The sequence below is a fragment of the Podarcis vaucheri genome (genome assembly GCF_965113315.1).
Source record: "Podarcis vaucheri genome assembly, chromosome: 10".
Taxonomy (NCBI): Eukaryota; Metazoa; Chordata; class Lepidosauria; order Squamata; family Lacertidae; genus Podarcis; species Podarcis vaucheri.
Genome location: NC_138748.1, coordinates 7,121,080 through 7,148,975, shown reverse-complemented (window position 1 = coordinate 7,148,975; position 27,896 = coordinate 7,121,080). Strand labels below are relative to the sequence as shown.

The window sequence follows — 27,896 nt, the reverse complement described above, 5'->3', positions numbered from 1 at the left end:
AATGAGTGTTAAATGTCTCAAAACATAACAGAAGGGCAATTTACACTATAATATCACATTTTGCCTACATGCCTCAGTAGGTATACATTTTTTCCTTCCAGATTTAGGAAGAGAACTTTCTTCCACACAGTGACATAGCAAACATATTTTAGATCCTTTCATACATATTATTGTAATTGTGCAGGCTTTCTAGACTTACCTCCTCTATGGATAATCAAAGAAGTCTCACTTCCAACTGGACATTCTTTAAGTATATCCACTACTTCTGCATGGCTCATGTTCTGTACATTCTGCTGGTTGATCTCAACAATGAGGTCACCTTCACATAAACCAGGGCACCCCTGAATGTCTAGAATTTGCTTCACCCTCTGTCCTGTGGGACTGTCTGCTATAGTGAAGCCAAAGCCCTGGGCCCCTTTCACAATGGTTAAGGTCATGAGTTCAGCTTGCGTGGCCCCAGAAGAAGCCATTGATACATTATCATCATGAACAGGTGGTGGGAATGTGCTATCAAGCTGACTATCTGCTGGAATGGAGTGCAAGGAATGTGGTGGCCGATCTGTTACATCTGGAACAGACTGAGAAGTTCTAGAAATGTATTCCAAATAAGTTTCATAGTTATGTCTTCCATTTACTACTACTGGAGGCCTCTCCATGACTGCAAGTGGTGGCACCATGCTGTTGGCAGGATCTTCAGGATCAAAGGGCAGAGGGTATCCACGACATAGCACCAGGTTGACACTCTGACCAATGGGAACAGACTGGAAGAGTTTGACTACATCTGCGTGAGTATGCCCAAGGACACAAACTTCATTAATATAGACAATGACATCACCTAGAAAGAGAAAAAAATAGTGATATGAGATAACTTCAACTACTCTTGAATTTAAAAAAGTGAATCAGTTTGGGATCTCCAAAAGGGATCACCATTTTGCTGCAGCTGTTGACACAATAACGTATGCTGGCCTGAAAAAATAATGTTAGCAGCTGAAAAAGTGGCATGGATTTACCTCAAGTTTTGAAATATTTCCAAATTAAAAATAAATCACAGAGGCTACTAGGAACAGAGAACTTTTCATCTGTTGTGTACATAGAACTGGAGTTTTTGTTCTCCCATAGACACAAAGAAAAGCAATATCCTCTTTATTTTCCAATTTCTTATGGAAACTGTTATTCAAAGTTGGATCCTTTTCTTCTAAACACATTTGTGAAACAGGATTTATTTATTATTTTGCATGTGACATGTTTTCAGTCATGTTTATTTTCAGAAAGGTTGTAGCATTTAACCTCCTGCCAATATCCATTGCTTATTTTGTGTGTGCACTGACTGCTGAACATATCTATAGTACATACTTCTAGCTTCCAGAGGACACTACAAGATCCATTTTTCTGTAGCCAATCCCTGTGATACCACTGCATATGTTCCAGATCATTGGACAGGGACATACTGTAAGGATTTGCAACAGGCATTTAAAAAAAAAATCACACTATGAATCCAATAAAGTAAAAATGCCGTTCAACAAGGACAGAATGGTACCCAGAATGATCTGCTTCAAGACTGAGCCAGAAGAGACAGTGATAGAACACCATGTGCTGTTACCTAAAAAAATTCCAATATATTATCAATAATCTATAGTCCATCCTGGAAAATGATACTTGCCTCTCCCAAGTCCAGGGTGGTAGACCTGTCCTTCCATGTAGAGAGCTCCCTAATCTATAATGGATGCTCAACAGCAACACCCAAATATACACAGGGACCAGACCCTGCAAGAAACCCGGATGCGCCAGTACCATCACATCAAAGGTTCATTCACTAGCTCATCCTGGACCTGCCAGCAATAGCTTTTTGCATTACAATTAGATAAATGAACAAGAATGGATACAAACTTGACAGGAGGGAAGGTTCTGATGGCCTCTCCCACAGTCTAGGTACACACTGGCGGCGGGGGGGGGGGGGAGGCTTGCCGGGGCACAAACTCTAGTTCCACTCCTCAACTGCAATCCACCTACACTTGAATTTTCCATCTCATAATAGATCAAGTTCAAATGCTTGTGTTTGGGTCTTACTTTCCATCTCTGGTTACTTTTTATCCATGAAGTTGCAGAGAGGTACAACAAATCTATATATAATAATATAATATAATAGAGTTACAGATAGAGGGCCCCTGTATATTTCTCTTGGCTCACTGAAAGCAGCAGCAAAGAAAAGGCACAACTGTGTGCTTTTACAGATGAAGGTTGAATCAATTGCCAAAACGTGCCAATCATAATCTCTTAGGATTTTGTGTCTATAAAAGCAACAGGCATTGATTGGGAGAGAGCTGTATACTGAACATGTTAGACCTTACCACTCTGCAATTAGCTTTAAAACAGATCTAATAAATGACATTTTTGCAGACATCTGTAGAATTAAATAGGCAACGGCAAAAGAATGGACTCCTGAGAAATCCATAACACTATCTGTAGCTTTTTGTCTTTCTGAAGTGTTGTAACATCAAACTGGAAGGAGATTTTGGAAGCTTTGGTCATGCTGCTAGGGTGCCACTATGAGCTAAGCCATGGTTTGGCTTAGTGTGTCATCCAAACCAAGGTTCATGGTTTGTCTCATCCAAACCTTGGCTGTTGCTTGTAGTTTCCCCAGGTTTAATGACCTGCTAAACCAAACCATGGTTAGTTCACAATCACCACCATTGGTAGGTTCCATCCTGTTCACTTTGTGCATCTGTTCTGAGCAGCTGTGAGCAACTGTAGCAAGCAAAGCATCAAAGCTATGAACGTATGTTTCAAATTGGGAAAAATCTGAATTCTGATGTCTAAGTAAGCGCAGGGCAGTGGATCAGGGCAGTGCAACAATGGGCCACATCTGTAGGTCTAGAAAGGACTTAAATGTCTTTAAGGACACCAAAGGCAAAGTACATCGTGACATAATCTTATGGCAACCAAAATGACTGCCTGATACAGACATGGCAGAGCTATTTGACAACTCAAAATATATAGTGATGGAGAATTGAGCCGTACTCACAGGGGGGATTTATCCAGATGGAATCCCTCTAGAAACACAACAGAAATTGGAGGAAGCTATCCACATGTGATGACTGCACTCAGGTTGTATTTTTATTTTTTTAAGTGTGTGTATAATAGCAACATAGCAGGGCAATACTGTACTCCATTGCAATGTGTATTTATTTATATTTGAATTTTAGATTTCTTTTGTTAAGGGGCTGTAGAACCCAAAATGCTGCTGCAGTTTTGGGATTGTGGGGCTTGAGTAAGCATTTTCTACAGTGCCCCAGACAGTGGAATGCCCTTCCCTCCAAGATGTGTCTGGTCTCATCAGTGGCGTAGCGTGGGGGGTGCAGGGGGGGCTGGCCGCACCGGGCGCAACATCTGGGGGTTAGGGTTAGGAGGCGCAAATCCACAGGTTAGGGGGCGCAAATCCACGGGTTAGGGGGCGCAAATCCACGGGTTAGGGGGCACAAATTACTTGCCTTGCCCCGGGTGCTGACAACCCACGCTACGCCACTGGGTCTCATCATGGTATACATTCTGATGTCAGCTCAAGACGCAGATTTTTTCACAGGGTTTTGGGGGTGGAGGTGGAGGATGGTATGTGATGTAATTGCACTGAGCGATGCGTAGCCCAAACGCAGAGCGAACGGTGAGCTATAAATGCCTCTATGTAAATACGTAAACCAAATCATGGCATTTCTGAAAATAAAACTAGTTATCCACAACAGTGCTACACTAAGTGGGGCTCTTTGGACCAGTGCCAGTCCACAACCTGGTACCTGGCACGTTGAGGGGAACAAAATGCTGACCCACGACATCAGAGTTGTTGATCTACGATACCTTTGGTTAGTTCCCTCTGCTTGCTGACCCTTCAGTGCCTCTGTGGCTTAGAAGAAGGTTCAGTTAACATTAAGCAGTTAAGCAGCCCACTCTCTGTGTGTGTGTGTGTGTTTGCTGGTGGGACTGTCTCACCCCACCCTCACTTTTCCATAATACAGCACATCTCCTCCTGCCTTCAGAAATGTGGCCTGGAACAAGATACAAGCCCAGAGAGATTGTAGCAGGCTTATTAGAAATGTAAAAGTATATTTGGTTAAATAAAATAAAAGAAACATAGCTGTTGAGCATGACAGGAAGTGGATATTTTTGATAAGGATCTGCCATTTTATATAGGTTTTTTTTTCTGAGAGAGACCTAGTATAATTCTACTTTTACCCTGTGCACATGTTTTAATTAAAAAGCTGGCTTTTCAGAAAAAGAAAAAGTGCTTAACCAGCATGCATCCGGTAATTACACACAGGCAGATGTGGATTAGCCGGCGAGGCTATTTACATTTCCATTGTATTCTACATACAGCGGCATGATCTATTTAAATGAAAGCATTTAACTTTTTCTTCTTCAGGAAAGGAAGTATAAAATAAATTATGAGAATCTAAAGGCTTTGATTATTTGCTGATGTGGTAAACATGAAACAGCGGAGCTTAAAACTGCAAGGATAGCACTAAGAAGGGAATCCATAAAATGAATACCGAGTACAAAAAGCAGGCAGGTTTCTCCTTCGGGACCAGATCCTGTGGGGAGAACTGGTCTTAGGAGCTTGCACTGTGCCAAAGCGAAACGTATAATAAACATAAATAATGAATCCTTTCTCATCGAGACCACATGAAATAAGAACAGCTCTACTCACTGCAGAAGGTTTCTCTCTCGGTAGGTAAAATAAGCCACCCTGTTCTTGGCTTTGCGTATGGAAGCCCTTTATCATAATAAAAAACCTGGAGCCAGTGAACTGCATGACAGGGCATCAGTGGATTTGAAGAGCATAGTGAAAATTGTCTTCCACACTTACTCTGCTATTTGGGAGCAGTGAAATATATTACTGCATGTGGAGAAACCCTTGCACACACACAAAATTGGGTTTTTAAATGTAAAGAGGTCAAAATTTATAATACATTTGTGCTTCTGTGGATGCTGTATTTTATTTCTCCACATGAAGCTTCACATTTATCTAGGTAATGGCTCCCAGAAGCGGGGAAGTAGCTCTGCAAGCTTCTCAGCAGCCTAAAAGCTTAGCTATATGACAAAGCATGAGGTAACTACAAAGCAGCCACTGTTGCTGCCCAGGAAGACTGGCAGGGTGCCATGTGTCATCAGCCGATGAATATCTTTGACTGCCTTCTTAACTGTGCTGCCCCACAATTCCGAACTCCCCTAGAAAATGGCTCCATGGGAAGGGAAAACAAAAGTGGGGATAAGTGAACTGTTTTTATAAAGAGAGACAGGAAGGGATACTAATCCCACCACTTCAAAACACATCTACCTTTACCTGAATTTTTTGACCATATTTATGATGAAGATTTAAATTCTTATCCGGTTGAATACAAAGCCAGTTGTCTTCCAGTAGTTACGAAACAGGTCCATTATTGTAAAGGCCATGAAGCTTAAAATATATGGCCTTAAATGAGCAATTTGTCAGTGGTTAAGACTCTGAACGAAGTCTGTGCGTCTGAGGGCAGAATGAGACGTTCCTGTTTGTCTGGCAGCCAGACCCTGCCAAACGCTGGGTGCAGCTGCAGCTGAAGCCAGGAAAAGCACTGTGGCACATCAGCTAAAGCAAATGCACCAGAATGAGAGATGCCTAACCAAAAGGCATACATTCACTTTTTGCTTAGTAATTCAGTTCTGCGACTTTAGCTATTTCTTTACAGCATTGATATTGTGTCTTACAGTCATTGTAACTACAGCTACCCAATAAAAACAACAACAGTGGGCTCTGGAAAACTGGGGTTGCGTCATGCATGCTACAGATTTTTGTTTTTAAATAGCAAAGTCCTTTCCATGAAGGAAATTATGTGAATCATTCTGGGTATGATCCTAAATGTGCATTAATCCCATGTACATGCTGCTATTTATATTTATGTGGGATTAATGTCACATCCAGGATTTGCAGGAGCCCCTAGAGAGGTGACTGTGTTGTGTGAAATTAGAGAAGAGTGAGACGAACTCAGGAGGCATGGATTTATCAATGGACATCAGTCATGATAGCTAAAGGACAATAACAGATGGCACAGTTGTATACTCCTGTTCTGACCTCCCTCTGGCTGAGTCACTGCTGCATACCAGAACGGAGAGGTTGGCATGGTGCAAATAATAATAATAATAATAATAATAAATTTTATTTATATCCCGCCCTCCCCAGCCGAAGCCGGGCTCAGGGCGGCTAACAACAATCAAATAAACAATCAAATAATCATACATTCTAAAAATATTTCATTATAAAATTAGTTAAAATCAAATTGATGGCAACCGATTAAGCAAGATTTTGTGCAGGTTGCCAGAGGAGGGGGTCAGGCTGCGCCCTGACCAAAGGCCTGGCGGAACAACTCTGTCTTGCAGGCCCTGCGGAAAGATGTCAGGTCCCGCAGGGCCCTAGTCTCTTGTGACAGAGCATTCCACCAGGTTGGAGCCGCAGCCGAGAAGGCCCTGGCTCTAGTTGAGGCCAGCCTAACCTCTCTGAGGCCTGGGACCTTGAGGATGTTATTATTTGCTGACCGTAGGTTTCTCTGTGGGACATACCAGGAGAGGCGGTCCCGTAGGTACGAGGGTCCTAGGCCGTATAGGGCTTTAAAGGTTAAAACCAGCACCTTAAACCTGATCCTGTACTCCACCGGGAGCCAGTGCAGCTGGTATAATACTGGATGAATGTGCTCTCGCAGCGAAGACCCCATAAGGAGTCTCGCCGCGGCATTCTGCACCCGCTGGAGTTTCTGGGTCAGTCTCAAGGGCAGCCCCACGTAGAGCGAGTTACAATAATCCAGTCTGGAGGTGACCGTCGCATGGATCACAGTGGCTAGGTCAGGACGAGAGAGATAAGGGGCCAACTGCTTAGCTTGGCGGAGATGAAAAAATGCCGCCTTTGTTATAGCTGTAATCTGCGCCTCCATAGAGAGGGAGGTATCGAAGATTACACCCAAACTCTTAACGGCCGGTGCTGGCACTAATTGCACCCCCGCAAGAGATGGGAGTTGCCCCCTCAATCCCATATCGTCCCGCCCCAGCCAGAGGACCTCCGTCTTCGAAGGATTTAACTTCAACCGGCTCCCACTTAACCATCCAGCCACAGCTTCCAGACATCTGGTCAGTGTATCTGGGGCCGAGTCAGGATGGCCATCCATCAACAGATAGAGTTGGGTGTCATCGGCATACTGATGGCAGCCCAGCCCAAAACTCCGGACAAGCTGGGCGAGGGGGCGCATAAAGATGTTGAAAAGCATCGGGGAGAGAATCGCACCCTGAGGCACTCCACACACCAAGGAGTGGCGTGATGACAATTCCCCCCCAAGCGCCACCCTCTGTCCCCGACCAGAGAGAAACGAGCGCAGCCATTGAAGGACTGTGCCCTGGATCCCCACGTCGGCAAGGCGGTGGTCCAGGAGTTCGTGATCGACCATGTCAAAGGCTGCTGACAGATCTAGAAGAATCAGCAGCCCCGACCCGCCTCGATCCAGCTGCCTGCGGAGATCATCTGTTAGGGCGACCAGAGCCATCTCGGTCCCATGACCAGCGCGGAAGCCGGACTGGAATGGATCCAAAGCCGATGTTTCATCCAGAAACCTACCAAGCTGTTCAGCAACCGCTCTCTCAATCACCTTACCCAGGAATGGAAGATTAGAGACCGGGCGGTAATTGGATAGATCTGAGGGATCTAATGATGTTTTCTTTAAGAGCGGACGCACCACCGCCTCCTTCAGTTCCCCTGGGAATATCCCGGTGCCAAGGGACAAATTGATGATATCCCCCAGGGGGCCCCGCACCTCGTCTGGACACGCTTTAATCAGTGTCCTGTCAGTGCTTCTGCAGTGATCTGACTTTGCCACTGCCTCAATCCCTCCTCTTCAGCCTGGTATGCAGCAGTGACTTAGCCAGATGTTGGTCAGGTGAGCAGTGCAGCCCCTGTTGGAAAATCTCATTCCACCTTTAGCTGAAGACATGGAACTGTTGCATGTCACATGTCTGTTTACATACCAGCACAGCTTGCTGGGAACTCCCGTTGTGTGTATAGCTTTTGCCTTTCTCTCTGCCTCTCAGAGAAGACCAAGAGAGAGACGACATGTTTCTTTGTCCTGATTTATGATTAATAAATCTGTGGTTGTAGTATGCTTCCACAAGCCTCACGCCTATTCTGTGTGCACAGTTCGCTCTGCTGATATAGTGTGCCCTGGTTTTGAAGCCTGGGTCGCTGATTTACAACAGATCAGAGGTAGATGGGTCTTCGCAGTGGGACGGCTGGAAGGAGACAACCCAGCTGGGGCTAGCCAGCTGGCCTTGCGACCCTCTGCATGCAGACAGCCCCATCATGCCGTCTGCTATGGCTAAATGGAACCTGAACGTGAAGAGGTAGCTAACTGCTGAATATCAGATGCCACAGACAAACAGACAAGGCGCTGACTTACTAGTGGGCTGTCCTGTATTGGAAAGAGAAATTTGATTAGCTGTGAGGAACCTGGATGAGACAGTTAAAACGGGGATATCTTGGTCTGATCCAACAAGAGAGTCGCACTCAGAGTACATCCACTGAAATCAATAGAGTTAGATTAACCATGACCAATTCTATTTATTTCAGTCGGTCTACACAGACTTAGGATGCGGGTGACACTGTGGTCTATACCACTGAGTCTCTTGGGCTTGCTGATTGGAAAGTGGGTGGTTTGAATCTTTGCAATGGAGTGAGCTTCCATTGCTCTGTGCCAGCTCCTAGCAACTTTGCAGTTTGAAAGCACGCCAGTGCAAGTAGATAAATAGGTACTGCTGCGGCGGGAAGGTAAATGGTATTTCTGTGTGCTTTGCTTTCCATCACAGTGTTCCTTTGCAGAAGAAGTGGTTTAGTCATGCTGACCACATGACCCAGAAAAGCTGTCTGTGGACAAATGCCGGGTCCCTTGGCTTGAAAGCAAGATGAGCGCTGCAACCCCATAGTCACCTTGGACTGAACTTAACTGTCCAGGGGTCCTTTCAGTGGTGTAGCGTGGGGGGTGCAGGGGGGGCGGGCCGCACCGGGCGCAACATCTGGGGGTTTGGGTTAGGGGGCGCAAATCCACGGGTTAGGGGGCGCAAATCCACAGGTTAGGGGGCTCAAATTACTTGCCTTGCCCCGGGTGCTGACAACCCACGCTACGCCACTGGGTCCTTTACCTTTTTACACAGACTTAGTTGCATACCACCCTATGCTCTTAAAAGCAATTCCAACTTGTTTAGCTGTAGTAAAACATGTGCAAAGAGCACAAAACATCCCTAGGCAAAACATCCAGTGATATGCTTTCATATTACTTTAAGCCTTTTAGAATTTCAAGGCAGAGATTTATTTAAATTTTTCTATTAAAATAAAAAGGGTTATGGGGCGTGTGTTTCTTGGTCACTTCAAATATAGCTTATTTATCTGTAAGATGAAAAACTAGTTTTAGAATTGATACTACCTGGCTGAAAAAATGAGGGAGGCTTTAGAGAATGTGAGCAACAGCTAAGTCAGGTGCACATGGTCTCATACACCAAAAAATATGTAAAAGATTAAAAGCTATCTCCATTTAAAAAGAAATTGCCTATGTTAACATTAGACAATTTCTTTTGATATCCCATCTCCTAAATTAAGGAACAGAAGGGCTGCCTAATTCAAACACAAAAATATATGAGGTGTTCATTCGTCTAATGGCATGTGAATAAAACTGCATTATATCTGACTGAAGTGCATGTGCGCACATGGGGAAATGTTCAGGATTTAGGACTGCACTGTACTGCTTTATTTAATGTTCCAAGAAATAGCATGACACTGAAATCTGAAATACATTTATCTGGCAGTTCTGATTTTCCAACTGAATGACGCTTCTGCAATTCTGAATGTAATGTTGATCCAACATTTCTGTTTATTTAGTTTTTCTTTATCCTAGCCTCTCAGAAGCATGAGTGAACATGAAAACGGTTTTTGCACTTCAGTAGAACAGCATCTGCTACACTGGCCCAATACTTGAAGTGTCCTGGATTGCAAAGGGGAAGCTCTCAACACTATGACAATGTAATGGAGGGGTGGAATTGGAACAAGAATTGGGATTCAACTTCCTGTGAAGCCATGAAGACCTTTGGGTGGACTTTGGCCAATCACCCAACCACCCAACTCCATGAGTTCTTTGATGGAAGGACAAGATACAAAGGTAGAGCTAAAACAGTAATATATAAAAATAGTTATAGTGTCTTAGTAATAGATCTGACTAAGCTAGCTCTATTGATCAAGACATAAAGGTCCATGGCTACATGCAGTTTCCTCAACCTTTAGACTAGGTGTGCCCTTGCCAACCGTCAGAAGTAGAACTATTTGCCCTGCATGAAGCCAAAAGATGCAGCTGAAGATTAGCTGCTGAAGTGTCTCAAGCTCACTCTCTCCTGAAGAATATCCCCACGGAGGCTACAATCTGACAGGCTCTCACATCAATACTTCCTCATTCCTGAGATTCACCTGCGTGTAATGACAACCACTTAGCAAGAGCTGTTCTTTCTACCCAGGCTTTCTGAAGAGTCTTCATAGTCCTTTATCAGGAGCTCTGCCCCCTGCACAACTCCCTTTCTTCTTTTAGCCCAAGTTTACTAATCACATCTTTCTGTAGTCATCTGACCAGCATTAGGATCAAGCACCTTCATCCACACCTGTTAGCAACTTTCAGACTTTTCCAACACCACCACTCAGGCTCTTTGCTGCACTTTCCTCAGAAGGAAAAAGGACCCAGAGCTCCATTATGTCACAGACGTGTTGCTGTTGTCTTTTTGAGTCCTAACTATATAACTTGTTGTTGTTTAGTTGTTTAGTCGTGTCCGACTCTTCTTGACCCCCTGGACCAGAGCACGCCAGGCCCTCCTGTCCACCACTGCCTCCCGCAGCTTGGTCAAACTCATGTTCGTAGCTTCGAGAACACTGTTCCACCATCTCGTCCTCTGTCGTCCCCTTCTCCTTGTGCCCTCCATCTTTCCCAACATGAGGGTCTTTTCCAGAGAGTCTTCTCTTCTCATGAGGTGGCCAAAGTATTGGAGCCTCAGCTTCACGATCTGTCCTTCCAGTGAGCACTCAGGGCTGATTTCCTTCAGAATGGAGAGGTTTGATCTTCTTGCAGTCCATGGGACTCTCAAGAGTCTCCTCCAGCACCATAATTCAAAAGCAGCAATTCTTTGGCGATCAGCCTTCTATATAACTAGATAATGCTTATTGTGAGGCACCTGTGATTTTATAATACTCCATGAACATATAATGGATTATAAGTTTTCCGTTATTTGCTTTCAACCCTTTTATCTCTTAACTTAAATTATTTATTTGTATCATGTGTTGTTTCCTTTTTGCAGACCCCCTCATGGGAGGAATCCTAAACACTTTCCTATACCTTTAGGGTGATTTATTAACTGATATGTGGCTTTCTTTTTTTAATGCTAACAGCAGCAGTTATTTCAATGGCCACAGCAAATGTCTGTAAGTTTGTATCAGATGAGAGCAAACAAAAGTGCCTATATTTAATTAGAAGGCAGGCAATTTACTTCTTAGGACAATAGCAATACAATAGCTCAGGTCTTCAGCGAGAGAAGTTGTGCAGAAGTTTGGAATGGTGCCTGTGAAATGCTTCCATATACTCAGAGATAAACTTAGCATTTGGTTAATGTTAAGTTAGCTGCAAGAATGACTTATATTTGATATGCATGAGCTTGATAAATAGATTCTGTGCCCTCACAGCATCTTGAAGAGTTATGGTCACGACTAAGGTATACCAAAGTCATCATGTCTGTCATTGACAAATATGTAGTACTTGCAGCAGCAGCAGCACTACTTAAGAAGGAACTGCTCAAGCCTTTGGGCATCTAAACATCAGGCCAGAGAACAAAATCATACAGATGTGTCTCCTTAAACAAGTGAGCCATACAATCATGAAGCCAGGAGGAGATCAAAAGAAACCCCTGCCAAAAGTCTCCACCTAACAGCTCTAGCCTGGATAGCTCAGTTGGACAGAGGGTGGTGCTGGCAACACCAAGGTTGCAGGTTCAATCCCCATGTGGGGCAGCAGCATATGCCTGCATTTCAGGGGGTTGGACTAGATGATCCTCAGGGTCCCTTCCAACTCTACAATTCTATGATCCCATCGATCAACCTACAGAATCAAAACTACACAATAGTCAGAGAGCAGATATGCTGCAGTAAGATTTCTGTGGAACAAGATTCCCCAGGGCCATTCAAGACATTTTGTTGCCTGAGGCAAAGGAGAAGATGCCTCCCAACATTTAAGATGCCACCCATTTCCATATTCAGAAACTGAATTTCCCTTCAACACTGGTAATGGTCCCTCAAGCCAGGTATGAGCATACCAGCATGGAAATAATATGAAGTGCCAGAACGAAGAAATCATTCTAGACTCCAAATCTGGAGTTTTATCCCTCGTATGAAACAAATAAGCGGCAGCATCCTGGTTCCAACACCAGCCTCTCTTTCTATGGGTCAGATGCAAGCTCGCTCTCAAGTCTCAGATTTTTCTACCCCAGAGGGTGATAAAATTATGGTAGGGCTTTGGGAAAGGCAACAGATTTGTCTTGATGTTGAAACTCTGAGCTTTTAAGGCAGTGCAGGCGTTGCTGCAGCTGGCCAGCCCTGTTAAATAGCATGATGCTGGGAATGGAAACATACAGAAGACTGCGGCAAATGCCTCTCACCACAATGCAAGTAAAACTGCAAGAGTTGTGCTTGCCGTGGCAGTTCTCTGCTGTGACCTTCCATGGGCCACCATTTCAGATGTTTAGTTTATAGAAAAGCAATCAGCAGATCTTTTAATATAGTGCAAGTTCTTCACTCCATATGCTACAAGATGGGTGTAAATGTGTTGAGCTGGTCTCTGAGCTCTTCCTCTTCCTCTCTAAATACATCAATATCTATATAATCTACAGCCCAAGCTTCTTTTTATCTGCAAACCAGAACTCTGATTTCTTTTTCTTAACAACTTCCAACTCTCTTCACCCTCTCCCTGACAAAAAGGGATTCTCAGTTGTGCCCGGGAACTACACTGAACAGGGCTATTCATAGAGACAACATGCTTCCTGTTTAGCATTCCACTTGTGAGAGGTTTCATGAGAAATCTTGTAGCTCATACATTAAAGGAGAATAAACCTTCATGCAATTGGTCATGACAAAGCAGCACACTGTCTCTCTTCCCAGCCATAATAGTATCCTTCCATTCTCGGAGCCCTGACTATTTTCAAAAACACTTAGGCTGCAATCCTGTGGCCTTTTACCTAGGAATAAGTCCCACTACTAAACTAAATGAAACTTACTTCAGAGTAGACACAAATCTGTCACCCTCCTGCATTTCCTGACACATTACCTTTAACAGTAGCGTATGATTGACAGCATAGGTATAACTGGGCAAGTTTGCAAAAATTGACAGTCCAGGTTCATAATTTCAGGAGGTGAAGGATGCATTGTATTAGAAATGTAGGTCGTCTTCATATTGTCAGTATTTTGTAAGAGGGTTTCAAGTGCATACCAGTAAATTTAGGTTTGCTCAGCTGGAGTGGATAAAAGCGTTTTGTTGCCCTAGCAAAACAAATCCACTTTTAAAAAGAAACAGATTTTTCCCCGGTTAGGAAAGTGATGAGGAAATGAAAAGTGTGGAGTGAATGGGTGATTAATTGGAATACATAGCAAATCAGGTTGGATGCTCACTGTCGTATAACCTTCTTGCAAACCATTAAGAACAAATGCTCAATAATCTAACCTCCGTGTAACCTTTCCGCAAGAAAAACTGGATAAAAGCTCAATAAACAGGTCATCCACAGGAACCCATAAGCTTTGTACTGGAACAAAAAAGGTACAAAACTGATATAAAACTAAAAAGAGTGCTAATGCAGACATAGACGTATATGCTATCACAAGTAAATATGTCAGATGTCTGAGGATCCAAACAACACTACACACACACACACACACACACACACACACACACACACTGAGAGCTGTATTATAAGAGAAGTTCTTCTTAATAAAACCACAAGCAGAATAAAGTTAAGGATGAAAATTCTGATGGGAGAAATTCCTTTCTACCATGTGAATCTAGCTATCTTGATAAATTGGAAAAGACATGTAATCTAATATGCTGATATCCACACTTGCCATTTAATTTACTCCACAATAATATTTCTGTATCTACTGAGAAATCAAGAGCAAAATAAATTAGTAAATTGCTCATAATGCTTATTTCAAGGGCTATTTATATGGCAGTATAATACATCATGGCAGTATAATATATCACATATGCAAAGAATATTAGCATTTGAGTAGGTTTAGTTTACCGTATTTATAGCATTTTGTACCAATGACCTCAAATATCTATATATGTCTGCAGGGCATAGAAGTTATCTCAAAGATTAGAGCACTCTGAAATTTCCAAAAACTCTTAGGATAACCTACGTGATAGATGGGTCGACTGTTCATGTAATGGAAGAGGGTCTTTTACTCCCATCTTTCCACAACTGCCAGCCTGGGCAGTCCAGCCATGCAAGAGACTGTCAGGTAGACTGATATCCCACTTCCCTTATGAGCCTTTTAACTCCAAGTGGAAGTGAATCCCGATGGTCAATATGAGAGGAACTAGAAAGAGCCCCCAGCTTGCTTGCCTCTCCCCATGGCAGCTTGCTTTTCTCAGCCAAAGCCTACTTAACATCATGTGTTACATGAATGAAAAGGGGGACGGGGACAGAAGAGGAAGAATGTAGCTTCTAGAAAATAATGAAGTGAACATCTTACTTCAAGTCTATCTATCCTTTTGCAACTACTTACAAACAGGCTTCTGGTCACCTCATGTGTAACATAGCAGTGTTGATGATCAAACGAAAGGAGAAGAACAGACTCGGAGCAACTGTCCAACTTTAAGGGCTTGACCCAAGTGGGCCTTGATTGAAAGGTGGCAATAGAATGAGTGCCATGCGGCCCAGAATCTAGACTAGAGGATGAAACAAGTAAGGTGGCAACAGGACAGAGAGGCAGGGTTGCCAAGGTGTCAGCATATGCATTGGGAACTTGGTGGTACTAACACAATTCCTCCACTCATATGTGATGGAGGATGGAAGAGAATGGGTGATCTTAAAGTGACATATGACATGCCCATGTTACAGTTCATACCAGCAAAAACCAAGATCTATAACCTCACAGTTTGAGACAGTCATGAAATTTCCATACTACTAACATAGGAAATGTGCTTGGTAGTACAAATTAGCTGCAAATCTCAAAAGAAGAAAACTGATTTATGTAGAGCTATACATAATTCAGGCACCATAATTACACCCCACTGAAGTGGCTGAGCTCTGCTCCATCGCTGGCCACAGAAACCACTAAACTTTGCCCAGGGCTCGTTTCTGTGCCACTAAACCATGACTTGGCTTGGCAGGAATGAAGTTACAGACTGTGAGGGAAAGCGAAAACTTGAGTTTGAAATGATAGTCAAATAGGCTGAGTGCACCAAGTCCTCATAAGTTCAGATAACACTTTTCAAGAGAATGGGAAAAAAAGTTTCACTACACTGTAGTTCACTTCCCCACTGTAGAAGGGGAAGAAATGGAGGCAGTGAGAGATTTTACTTTCTTGGGCTCCATGATCAATGCAGGTGGTGACAGCAGTCACGAAATTAAAAGACGCCTGCTCCTTGGGAGAAAGGCGATGGCAAACCTAGACAGCATCTTAAAAAGCAGAGACATCACCTTGCCAACAAAGGTCCGTATAGTTAAAGCCATGGTTTTCCCAGTAGTGATGTATGGAAGTGAGAGCTGGACCATCAAGGAGGCTGATCGCAGAAGAATTGATGCTTTTGAATTATGGTGCTGGAGGAGACTCTTGAGAGTCCCATGGACTGCAAGAAGATCAAACCTCTCCATTCTTAAGGAAATCAGCCCTGAGTGCTCACTGGAAGGACAGATCATGAAGTTGAGGCTCCAATACTTTGGCCACCTCATGAGAAGAGAAGACTCCCTGGAAAAGACCCTGATGTTGGGAAAAATGGAGGGCACAAGGAGAAGGGGAGGACAGAGGACGAGATGGTTGGACAGTGTTCTCAAAGTTACAAACATGAGCGTGACCAAACTGCAGGAGGCGGTGGAAGACAGGAGTGCCTGGCGTGCTCTGGTCCATGGGGTCACGAAGAGTCGGACACGACTAAATGACTAAACAACAACACATTGTAGTTATCTTACATTCTTGCATATGACCACTGGGAGGAGCATAGAGAGGGAAAACGCCATGGTGCCTCTGTAACAGCAAAACTGGGTGCCTTCATCTCATTGGACTAGGGAACTAGTCTAGTCCCCTAGATGTTCCCCTGGTGCCTTCTTCCCAAAGCCCTGGAAGCTTCTGCCCAGCTTAGGGAGGGAGGTGCGATGCTCACGCATGTGGCACCCCCCCCCCATCGTCTTCACTACCTGGTGTCTCTTGCCCTAACTGTAAGGTAAAGGTAAAGGGACCCCTGACCATTAGGTCTAGTCATGACCGACTATGGGGTTGCGGCGCTCATCTCGCTTTATTGGCTGAGGGAGCCGGCATACAGCTTCCGGGTCATGTGACCAGCATGACTCGGTTGCTTCTGGCGAACCAGAGCAGCACACGGAAACGCCGTTTACCTTCCCACTGGAGTGGTACCTATTTATCTACTTGCGCTTTGACGTGCTTTCGAACTGCTAGGTTGGCAGGAGCAGGGACCAAGCAACGGGAGCTCACCCCGTCACAGGGATTCGAACCGCCGACCTTCTGATCGGCAAGTCCTAGGCTCAGTGGTTTAACCCACAGCGCCACCTGCGTCCCTAGCGCCACCCGCGTCCCTAACTGTAGCCCTACCAAAATAATAATAATAATAATAAATCACCACACATCACTGCCCCAGCTGCAATAAAGCATGCCTCTCTTGTATTGGTCTCCAAGTGCAATTATTATTATTATTATTATTATTATTATTATTATTATTATTAGTGGAGGTCCACATACTTTCAACTTAGAGACTTGCAATTGGTTTAAAGATAGAAGTCTGCCTACTTGATAAAAAGTATATGCTGGAGAAGTACGATGGGGTGAAGGGTTATATCATAAAACAACAACATGTAAAAATGCAGTACCATTAAGCTGAAACCAAAGATGGAATGCTGAAATGATACATTTTCAAAAGACAGTTCTAGGTTATTAATCTTTATACATCATTACGAAGTCTCATTTGCTTGTCATTTCGTTATACAAGACCACCAGATCCTTTCACCCTCCTGATACCTCATGTAGTGAAACAATACACATAATTTGCCATTAGTGAATCAACTGGGAAATTAAATTGTGACAAGTACCATTTCCAATTTGGAGATTTTTGTCATCCTGTGCAAACAGAAAACCAAAGAGTTGTCAGCTATGCTTTTCATTAGAGTCCGTTCCCCCCCTCCCCCGGCAACTGCCTCATAAGAGCTCACAGGGCTATGGTCTTCCAGGCTTTCTTGCAGGCTGAAATCATGACAGCTTGGAAGGGCTATAAAACGTCCCGTCTGCAGCATGCCAGGCCCAGTTAAGGATAGACAGCTGCATGGTTGGTGCTATGAGGAAGATAAGAAATAAATGAACAAGCTCCATATCATGTTACGTTTTGTAGGGTCTCACAGAAGGGAGATGGCCTATCACACTGAAAGATGGTACAGGTCGATCCTCCCATGTAGATGACACCACAATAATGCCACTTTACAGTGGTACCTCTAGTTGCGGACACGATCCGTTCCGGGGTGCCATTCGCACCCCGAAAAGTCCGCAACTAGAGCGGCGCTTCTGCGCATATGTGAAGCGTACAGAACGCTTCTGTGCGTGCGGCAAAACCTGGATGTATACACTTCCGGGGCTGCCACATTCGCGAGCTGAAAAGACGCAACATGAACCTAACGCAACATGAGGTATGACTGTATTTAAAAAATGAAGATGAAATCACATTCTCTGCCATCACTTCAGAAACTCTGAAAACAGCCTGGTTTTCTGGTTGGAAGGATTTCTGACTAGGGATAGACAAATATTTCAATTTCAGTTTCTTGTTTTTCCAATCTTGACTTCAGTTTTCCACATTTCCATAACAGTTTGAGGATTATTTTATTTTAAGTTCTTGTGAAAATTCATCAGCACTTTAGTGCAAATTTTTGTAGATCCCTACAAACTTCAGAGGAGGCTCAGCTGGCCCCTTGTCATCTTGTGATATCCTAAAAGTGGGCCTTCTCAGCAGGGACCCTCTGGAACACCCTTCCTCATGAAATTTGGGAGGCAGCCACTGTGGCAGGCTTTAAACTTCTGAAAACATATTTGTTTCATCAGATTTTCCCCGCCTCTTGATTATCTGATCGCACTGATTGGTTTTTCTGTGTTGATGCTTTGCTTAACATTTACTGGATTTTTAAAAACTGCATTTTTATATTATGCATTTACCTTTGGCTTGTCATCTTATTACTGTAATTTTATGGATTTGGTTATTTAAAATGGTATATAAGTCACAAAAATAAACAAGCCATTCCTTCCTTAGAACAAGCTCTGATCAAAAGAATGAGGATAAACGTCTGTTTTCCCCCAGTATTGCAAGAAAGATCAAAACACTCTATGGACCATATCTGATCTGAATCATCACCAACCATGCTTTTTTTAACACACATAATTAAGTAAGAACACACACTGCTTCTCCAGAATGTTAACACACAGAGGAAATTATTACAAGAAATATGTATCCCCAGCCAGTACAGGCCAGAAGGTGAATAATGTATATTATTATATCTTAACACCAATTGACTACTTTGTGTGTTGCATGATTTATCAGAAAGAAAGTGCAACTATCAAAAAAAATGTTTAGGGCCATTCTCAGAGTTTAAAACAAAGCATAAGAGGGTTCGCTATGTAAGATGATTTTTTTTAAAAAAATGTTCAGTTCTACCAACTCTGCAAATATTATTCCAGCACAACGAATCAACTATTAATAACATTCTTATTTTGTTTATCACACAAAATACAATGACATAACAAGAAGACATCACTTTTTATGTGCAGAAACACATTAAGCGATTTGCAACAATAGTCTAGGTCCTGTAATCTAGGGAAGTGATATATTCCTTTATATTGCGGTATTTATTATTTATATTATATCACCAGGCAGGCCCCACAAATAACCCAGAGATGCATTTAAATAAAAGGACACATTCTACTCATGTAAAATCATTCTGATTCCCGGACCGTCTGCGGGCCGGATTGAGAAGGCGATTGGGCAGGATCCGGCCCCCGGGCCTTAGGTTGCCTACCCCTGCATTAAAGGCTCTGTTTCATGTCACTCTCAAACAAGCCTCACCAAAAGATTGACCAAAAGATGCTCCTGAACATGGGAAAGGTAAAGTAAGGTAAGGTAAAGGACCCCTGTATGGTTAAGTCTAGCCAAAGGCGACTATGGGGTTGTGGCGTTCAGTCCGAGGGAGCCGGCGTTTGTCCACAGACAGCTTTCTGGGTCATGGGGTCAGCATGACTAAACTGCTTCTGGTGCAATGGAACACCGTGACATTATGTCAGTGGTCAAACTGGGATTTAAGGTTTCATGTAATTACAGTGGTGCCTCGCAAGACGAAATTAATCCGTTCCGCGAGTCTCTTCGTCTTGCAGTTTTTTCGTCTTGCGAAGCACGGCTATTAGCGGCTTAGCGGGTATTAGCGGCTTAGCGGCTTTAAGAAAATGGAAACAAACTCGCAAGAACTCGCAAGACGTTTCATCTTGCGAAGCAAGCCCATAGGGAAATTCGTCTTGCGGAACGACTCAAAAAATGGAAAACTCTTTCGTCTTGCGCGTTTTTCGTCTTGCGAGGCATTCGTCTTGCGAGGTACCACTGTATCTAAGGTACAATGGATCTAAGTTGTCTGGAGCTTTCTCAATTAATACAAGAATTTCAAACCTGGCTTGCTAGCAAATGGGTGGACATAACGGATGCGGGTGGCCACGTTCCCTCATCCGCAGACTACCCTCTGCATTCTGCACCAGCTGGAACTCCCAGAGCAGCAACATAGAATGCACTGCAATAATCCAGCCTCAAGGCTACCAATGCATTGACTACCATGGCCAGGCTACTCTTGTCTAGGAAAGCGTGTTCTCCTTCAAGGAGAGCACGTCTCACGGTGGAGTCTAGCAGGACACTCCCTTTTGGTTGCTGGGCAGGACCGTTTGGATGGCCATGACTGTGATTGGGCTATTTTGGGTTGTTGGAGAGATTTTGATGTTACCATTTGTGGGTTGGCCCGAAGGTTATATATTCTTTGCACGCAGTGTGGTGCGTTCTCTTTTGCTGCGTGCGTCAGATCGCCCGCCCACCCTCCCCAATTTAGGGCTGTTGCGTTTGACCTTGCTATGCCTGTCATGGGGTCGCCTGCTTTTGGGGCAGGGGCCTGGTAGGAATTTTGTCCATTTGGCAGATTGGCTGGTGCCATTTGGTTTTTGCTTACTGCGTAGCAAATCTTCACAACTTGTAAGGTTGTGGTTAGGCATTGGTTAAAATTTGGTTGGATGGAGAGGTAAGGGTTGGCTGTGCCTGCCCCTCCGATGCTGCTGCTGCAAAGGAATTCCGTTAAAGGAATCCAGGGGCTTGCCATCTTTTCATCTGAATCCCTGGAATGGGGCTAGGGCCGGCAGGCCCCAGGGAGCATGCGGGGAGAGGTGAGGGCCTGTGGCTCAGCTCCATTTCTCCCCAATATTGTTTTCTCTTACTGGCTTCCGTTGGTGTCCGGAAATCAGTTCTGTCCCGGGGCGGGAACAGATAGTCATAACCAATGCCTAAGCAACCACTCACATTATATATTTTAATAAAGTTGTGGCCAAAATTATGCCAAAAACCTTAAACAAAAATTCTGTGTGAATTGTGATTTATTTAGGGGCTGGCTTGGGGACCTCAACACACAACAGCTGTAGCTGGCAAAGCAGGTAAAGCTAGGAAAAGGCACTCCTGGCCACAGAGGAGGGCATGCCAAATGTAGCTGGTGCAGTAGCACAGCCGACTGATCACAGTGAAAGCCAAAGACATTTTGTGATACTTGCCTGATCTATGTTTGGTGCTGGGGTTAGTGGGGCAGAAAAGAGAGTCTAAAACACACAGAGAGACAGACAAAAGTGCGTTATGTTCTGGCTGGTGTGTTATTGTTTTTTAATAAACAGAAATGTCTTTGTTGGCAAGTCAAATCTCCTAGTCCTCCTGCCACCTTAACTGGTCCACTAGGGAAATGTTTATGCGCCACTCTGGCCTTGACTAGGCAGTAGCTATTGCTAGTTCCCCAGACTTCCACTTGCCTCCTTGCATCTGCTCAAGGCCTTTGAGCCTGTCCCAGAAACTAATGTGCGCACAGAACTGTTCTAGAATTGAGTTGTAATAAAGATCACCAGAGTGCCCACAGGCTCAATAAACAACTGGGGTGAAAGCAGCAATTAGAATAAGAACAGAAGCAAAGTGTATCAGACAGAAAGATAGAAAATAGAAGTCTATACCCAAGAACAACTGAATAGCATAGCAATGGAATAATGTACTGTAGAGACATGAACAAATGAAGGTAACTTTTCATGGAGAAAAGGTGAAGATAAGGGGGAAAGATAAGGGAAAACGGCAATGGAACAATGGAAATAAACAGGCAATGTTATTTTAGTGGCTGTAAGTAATACTTGCCTCCAGAAGCACACATATTGATGGAACACTGAAGCTTTTATTTGAAGATTAGCTTTCTTCCTGCAAATTTAAACTCTTCTAGATAGGCCCCAAACCAATGCCCATTTTATGATATTTTGCTCTTTATTCATATCCCATTATTTTTCATCACAAACCAAGAAAGTCCTGAGCTCTGCAATATTTGAAATCTTATTTGAAACTGTGGCTTATCTAAGGTTTTCAACAGCATGCAGAAAATATAGAGATCTGCCTAGCTCAGAAAGGAAGGCGGGGGGAGGGTGGAAGCTCAGAAGAAAATGCAATAAAACTGAAGCCTCAAGAGGATTTGAATTCAATAACTCTGAAATACAAGAAAATACCTTATCCAGAGATTTTGTTTAACATAAATGGGAATATACAGGTATTATCTTGGCACTGGAGAAAGCTCAGATTGAATGAAAGTGAAAGAATTACTGTGAAGTAAAACAGAAATATTAATTTTTAAAAAGATGAACACCAGGGCTATGAAGTCCCTCTGTGCCTGCAAGGTCATCTTAATATGAGCTGAGACCAGGGTTTAGTGAGTAACTTCATTTGAGGAATGTAAGAATCTGAATTTCTCAAAAAATCTGATGTTACGATTGTCCATTGTACGATCATAATGGTTGTAAATGGTTGCCATAGGAAGCTCTCTACAAATACAACAGTGAAAAAAAGAAAGGAAGGACTTAAGGTGGTTTACACAAGAGCTACTTTTACACAGCATATTCATGTGCAATAGATATGACAAAGGGTGCCATGAAAAATCAGAAACAACAAGACTCTGTTATGTTACTCTCATAATATCAAATGTTTCTGAAGTTATGGGTGTGCTTGGTAGAGCCTTAAACACAATATATTTTAGGCAACATACAACTGCGTTTCACTATTTGCTCTAGGAAAGGACATAGACCCATTTTGCATTAATTCCATTGCAACACAGTGCCTATATATGCTCATATTTTTTCTCACTTTCAAGCAGCGCCCTCTTTTTCAAATCTTGCCCAATCCTGCTGTAACAGTTTGCTTATGTGAGTGAAAAGTCCATGTATAACATAAATCTCTGCTTGTAGATACAAGCCTTATGATATCATCCCTGCTGAGCAGTTTGAAACTTATCTGCTTTTATATCCAGTTTACTTCTGTTCCATGTTCAGAATTCAAAGTACCAAAACAACAAGATAACAATATCCAGTATACAAGACAAACCAAGATGCAGATCTGCGAGACACCATCAGATAAGAGTTCCCCATAAATCACGAAGGCTAGGGAATATGTAAAGACAACAATCTGGAGCACTCTTAGTAATGAAACAGCAAAGCTGGTGTGGAAAACTAGATTCAGGGAAAATATCTGGTGATCGTGAACTCAGAAGGAAGTAGAAGTGGAAGTGGAACAAATGCAATTGGTCCACAGGCACAGTGACCTCTTTCCATGTTATCTTCAAGACTCAATTTCAAGTACAGTCGTACCTTGGATCTCAAACGTCTCTTCCCTTCACATATCAAACAGGATGGCTAAGAGCAGACTTGGAACTCTACAAAGCATTAAGCTGTGACCTAGCAAAGCATAAATGCACACACTTCACATGACTGAATATAGAAGTGGAAATACGTCCAAGTGCCATTTGAAATCTGGCATTCTTGTGACTTGCTGGACTATGACCCCTAGATATTATTACTGAAAGTGTAAAATAAACACACATCTGTTAAATAAAGTTGCTACCTCCCAAATAGTCTTATTCTCCAAGAAAGCAAGAATGAATCGATCCATTTTCAACCTCTTGCTTGATCAAAACATAGTGCTAGCTCGCCTGTCTGAATTTGAAGTTAGCCAGTCCTACAGACCAAATAAACAGAGGAGGGGCGTTAACTCTGTAGGAATGTCTGAACAGAGGAAGAACAATCTGACTGGTTGCTCTCTGTGTGTAAAGGTCTAATGTACAAACAGGCCACCGATAGCAATTGGGAAATAACAATGGGTGCTAAGTTTAAGCCATCCTCCTCTAAATTGAGGAAAGCCTCCGACTTACCTGTTTCCATTTTGGCATCCTGTGCTGCAGGCCCATCAGGAATGACACTCTTCACCTGGAGAAACTCATCGGGCTCATCCCCACCAATGATGGTAAATCCAAAGCCCATATTGCTTTTTTTAAGAGTCGTGCTGAGGAAAGTCCCTTTCAGCTGTGAGGCATCACGGGTGAAGAGCGGTTTTTCTACATCAGTCAACATAAAGAGAAAACAAACAATGTTTTGGCCGTGCTGTAAACAAAACGACTGGGTCCCCAGAGTGCAGCAGAAGCAACAGCAGGCAACAGGGTGGCAGTTTTGAAAAATAAAAGCAACATAAAAGTGCAAGCATTCCCAGTGAAACAAAAGCATTACTGAGTTATCTTCTACTGAAGGTAAAAACCAGCAAAGGCAGGGTTTCCTTGTCTAAAGTGTCTTAGAGTGCAACCCTATGCACACGACTAATTGGAATTAAGTCCTATTCAATACAATAAGACTTAGTCCCAAGTGAGTGAGTACAAGGTTGTAGTTCTTTGTTTGTTGCAAGTTGTAAAAGAAAAGTTAGTCATTTTTTTTAATTTACTGAAGTAGCTTTGTAAAATAATTCCAAATAGCAGTGGAATTTGCTTATTTAGGCACACTGTGTGTGTGTGTGTGTGTGTGTGTGTGTGTGTGTACACAAGCATACACATTATGTGAGCAAGCAGGGTTTTAGTATTGGATAGAGAACAGTTGCAACTTGTGAGACGGTTCTGTGACCTTGACATCAACTTTCAGTGTGATTCTGTGTAAAGTGTGACAAAGACCAGCAGGCAAAATAAATGGCCTCACCTGACATCCAGTGCCTCTGTTCTGTGCTTTATTGTGTAAGAAAAGGTATGGGGAAAGGTGAAAAGGGTGTTTTTTTCCCCTTTAAAAAAAAGTGCAGCTCACTACTTGTTTTACAAAAGTGCCGCCTAGGTAAATAGCAGCACTTGAACATACCATAAAGCCTGTAAACTCCAGCAATGTCCCGCCGATACAGAGACAGGTCACTCACACTGCGAGACCTCTGAGGCGCTGGGCACGGGTGAACAAGTTTGGGCCTAGGTAATGTTGATGAGGAGCTTTCTACTGTTATAAAGGAGAAGAAGCCTCATTCTTTGGCTACAAGCTTAGGTAAAAAATAATAATCTCTATACCCATATATAGATTGTTAACCAGCATGTTTCCGCATCACCAAGATATTTAATCTCAAAACTTCCCAACAAGCAGGGCTCTAAAGCCATCGTTCTCCAAACGTGAGGAACAGCTCCCTAAGAAGGTGCCGCCAGCTTCAATGGGAGGTAAAGTTCCTCTGACAGAACACTGTCCAGGTTGACCGTACATCACTGGGCCCAAACAAAGATGACATTAAATGCTTGAATGCAGTTAATGGGTTTGGTTTCCCCCCTTTAACAATAGTAGCTGTGGAGTGGGGAGTGATGAGCAGGGTGAGGAACATGGCATATAAACTTTGGGCTTGCCTTTCCACCCACTCTGTGATCCTGATGGAAGTCTCCTTCCTTGTGCTATTATCCCCAGAAGGAATCTGGGGAACCGGGTTCGGGTCTCCGCTCCTCCACATGCAGTTGCTGGGTGACCTTGGGCCAGTCACACTTCCTTGAAGTCTCTCAGCCCCACTCACCACACAGAGTGTTTGTTGTGGGGGAGGAAGGGAAAGGAGAATGTTAGCCGCTTTGAGACTCCTTAAAAAGGGAGTGAAAGGCGGGATATCAAATCCAATCCAATCCAACACCTTCCCCAGGCGCTGCAGCTAAACTTGTTAAAGAGGGGGGGGGGGAGAACAGGAATGTTCACTGCATTCACATATTTAATGTCCTGCCCATTTTGGTCCCACAGCTGGACTAGGAGACACTATGTGCCCCTGCACACTGAGAGCCGCTCTAAGCATACTTACTTGTTGAGCTGACAGGGCAGAGGACCCACAAACCACCTCTTTCTTTCTATGGAAAGTTTATTTGTATTTATAACCATCTTATATATCACCCACTCACAAAAAATCCCAAGGCAGTGAACAATAATATATACAAATACAATAAAATGTACGATACATAAAAGCAATACAAAATAATCATAAAATGACTGGCTTATCTTGGAAAAAAAGAAGAACTTAACAGGCCTGTTGGCATAAAAAAGAGAATGGCCACTGAATCTCTGCTAGAAGAGTATTTCATAGCATGGGACCAGCAATGCTAAAGGCCTGACTTCTAGTTGAAGCCAGCTGGTGTCTGAAGCATGGGAGATAATGAACAGCAGCTCTCTGGAGGATCTCAGTGATTGAGATCACTGGAATATAAGGGCTCGGGTGTCATTCTGGACCCACATTGTTCAGGGCTTTTTATTTTTCTTTGGGTTCTTGCTTCTTGGACTTTAAAAGCTTCCTACTTTTCTCAAATGTGCAACCCCAAGACACTTATTTTTATTTGATCTTTCTGTTTCCATGCACAAGAACAATCCCACCAGCTAAGAAATTTAACTTTTGTTTTGTCTTATATAGGCTGGCCCATACAGGATCACACCCCCCCCCCCCGGTAAAGTTTACTATAACAAAATGTAAGACTCCCTGTGGGAGAATATTCAGTTACAACATGTTCTTGCTGGATTTGTCATCACAGAAAATTTAAGAACACGAGCTGAACTCAAGGGTAACATTTCTTTTCATATTTTCTTCTCAATTGTGGAAAAATAGAGCTTTCATTTCTATATTTATATATTGATCATTTTGCCATAAGAATTGGAAAATTTAATGGAATTAATTTAGTTTTAAATATGGTGCACTGACATGATACTGTACCTCGGAAACCTTGAGCCGGCATAGGCTTGGTTCCAAGTTCTGCGTTGGTCATGGCACGCTGCTGTAGCTTCCTCTTTGCTTCCAAAACAGGATTTTCAAATTGTGTTCTTCTATTTATGTGGCTGGGGAAAAAAGGTAAGGCTGTCAATCCCAGTTAATCCTTTTCCAAATCTGCGTTTTGAACAGTGATCATTGGGCTGCACTCTCTCAAGCAAGCAAACCTGAGGCATCACTATAGCGAACAATTTGTCAGGATACATTTAGGTCCTTTAGCAGGAAACTGTTAAGGTTGCTTTGGGAGCAGGGGAAAGTTGTTGGCTGAGCTTTTCTTTTTTTTTTGTTTACCCAAATTTCTTGAGCTTTTCTTGGCCATACGTCTGGATTTACCCAGACATTTTTACTGATTCCCACCCGGATACTGCTTCTGACTGTATGGCAACCCTAGAAATGTAATTTTGAGATGGACCATAGAGTACATGATTTGAATGCAGACGATCCCAAGTTCAGCTCCTGGCTGGCACTTCCAGGTAGAACTAAGAAAGGCTCTGCAGTGTAGACAAATGCTAATGGACTGACTGGGTATAAAGTCGTGTAACTCAGCTTCCCATGAGCCTAAGGAGAATTCTGGAGATGATTCGTTTGAATACATACTGCTATTGGAAATATGATTATTGAAACTGAATGTGGTGTAGTAGAGTGCTGGGCTTGGATGTGGGGAATTCCAGGTTCATATGCTGTGAAGGTCTATGAAGGACCATGACGACCTTCCAGCTTATCATATGCCACTGTGAGACATGAATGTCTCTCTGGACTCCTTGGAGGAAGGACGGGGCACTAAACAAACAAATAAGCAAACCATGCAAAGTCAATGCTACTAATTTTTTAATATGCACAGTCTAATGATACGTGTCAATGCAAGAACATTAAGAACGGTCGCTTGAGGCTGAAGTGGCCTTGGTGGCACAGAGGGCCTTCCATCAGCTTCAGGTTTTGTGCTCCTATCTGGACAGGGACAGTCTAACTTCTGTCTCCTGTGCTCTGGTAACTTCTGTGTTGTACTACTGCAACGTGCTGTACATTGGGCTGCCTCTGGAGTCAAATTGGAAAATGCAGCTGGTGCTGAATCCAGCCTCCCAGTTGTTGACTGGGATAGGGCAGTCTGAACATATAACACCGATGCTAGCTTCCAGGCTCAATTAAAAATGCTGGTTTTGACCTATAAAGCCTTGTAAGGTTACCTCAAGGACTGTCTTTCCGTAACATGAACCAACCCACAGGTGTTCATCA

At 43.3% G+C, this 27,896-nt stretch overlaps 1 protein-coding gene across 17 annotated transcripts in view; it reads right to left on the bottom strand.

The window, feature by feature from the left end:
- The window catches only part of MAGI2 (membrane associated guanylate kinase, WW and PDZ domain containing 2), a 621,598-nt gene that overhangs the window by 135,544 nt on the left and 458,158 nt on the right, over positions 1–27,896 (bottom strand). For 10 of the 17 annotated variants that reach the window (XM_082239441.1, XM_082239452.1, XM_082239456.1 and 7 more), the window contains 4 exons: positions 26,610–26,731; positions 24,758–24,886; positions 23,797–23,979; positions 200–835 (listed from right to left, as the gene is read on the bottom strand). In XM_082239441.1, the coding sequence (XP_082095567.1) occupies positions 200–835; positions 23,797–23,979; positions 24,758–24,886; positions 26,610–26,731 (1,070 nt within the window). The remainder of the gene's footprint in view (positions 1–199; positions 836–23,796; positions 23,980–24,757; positions 24,887–26,609; positions 26,732–27,896) is intronic. The other 7 variants (XM_082239457.1, XM_082239449.1, XM_082239442.1 and 4 more) reach the window with 3 other exon arrangements.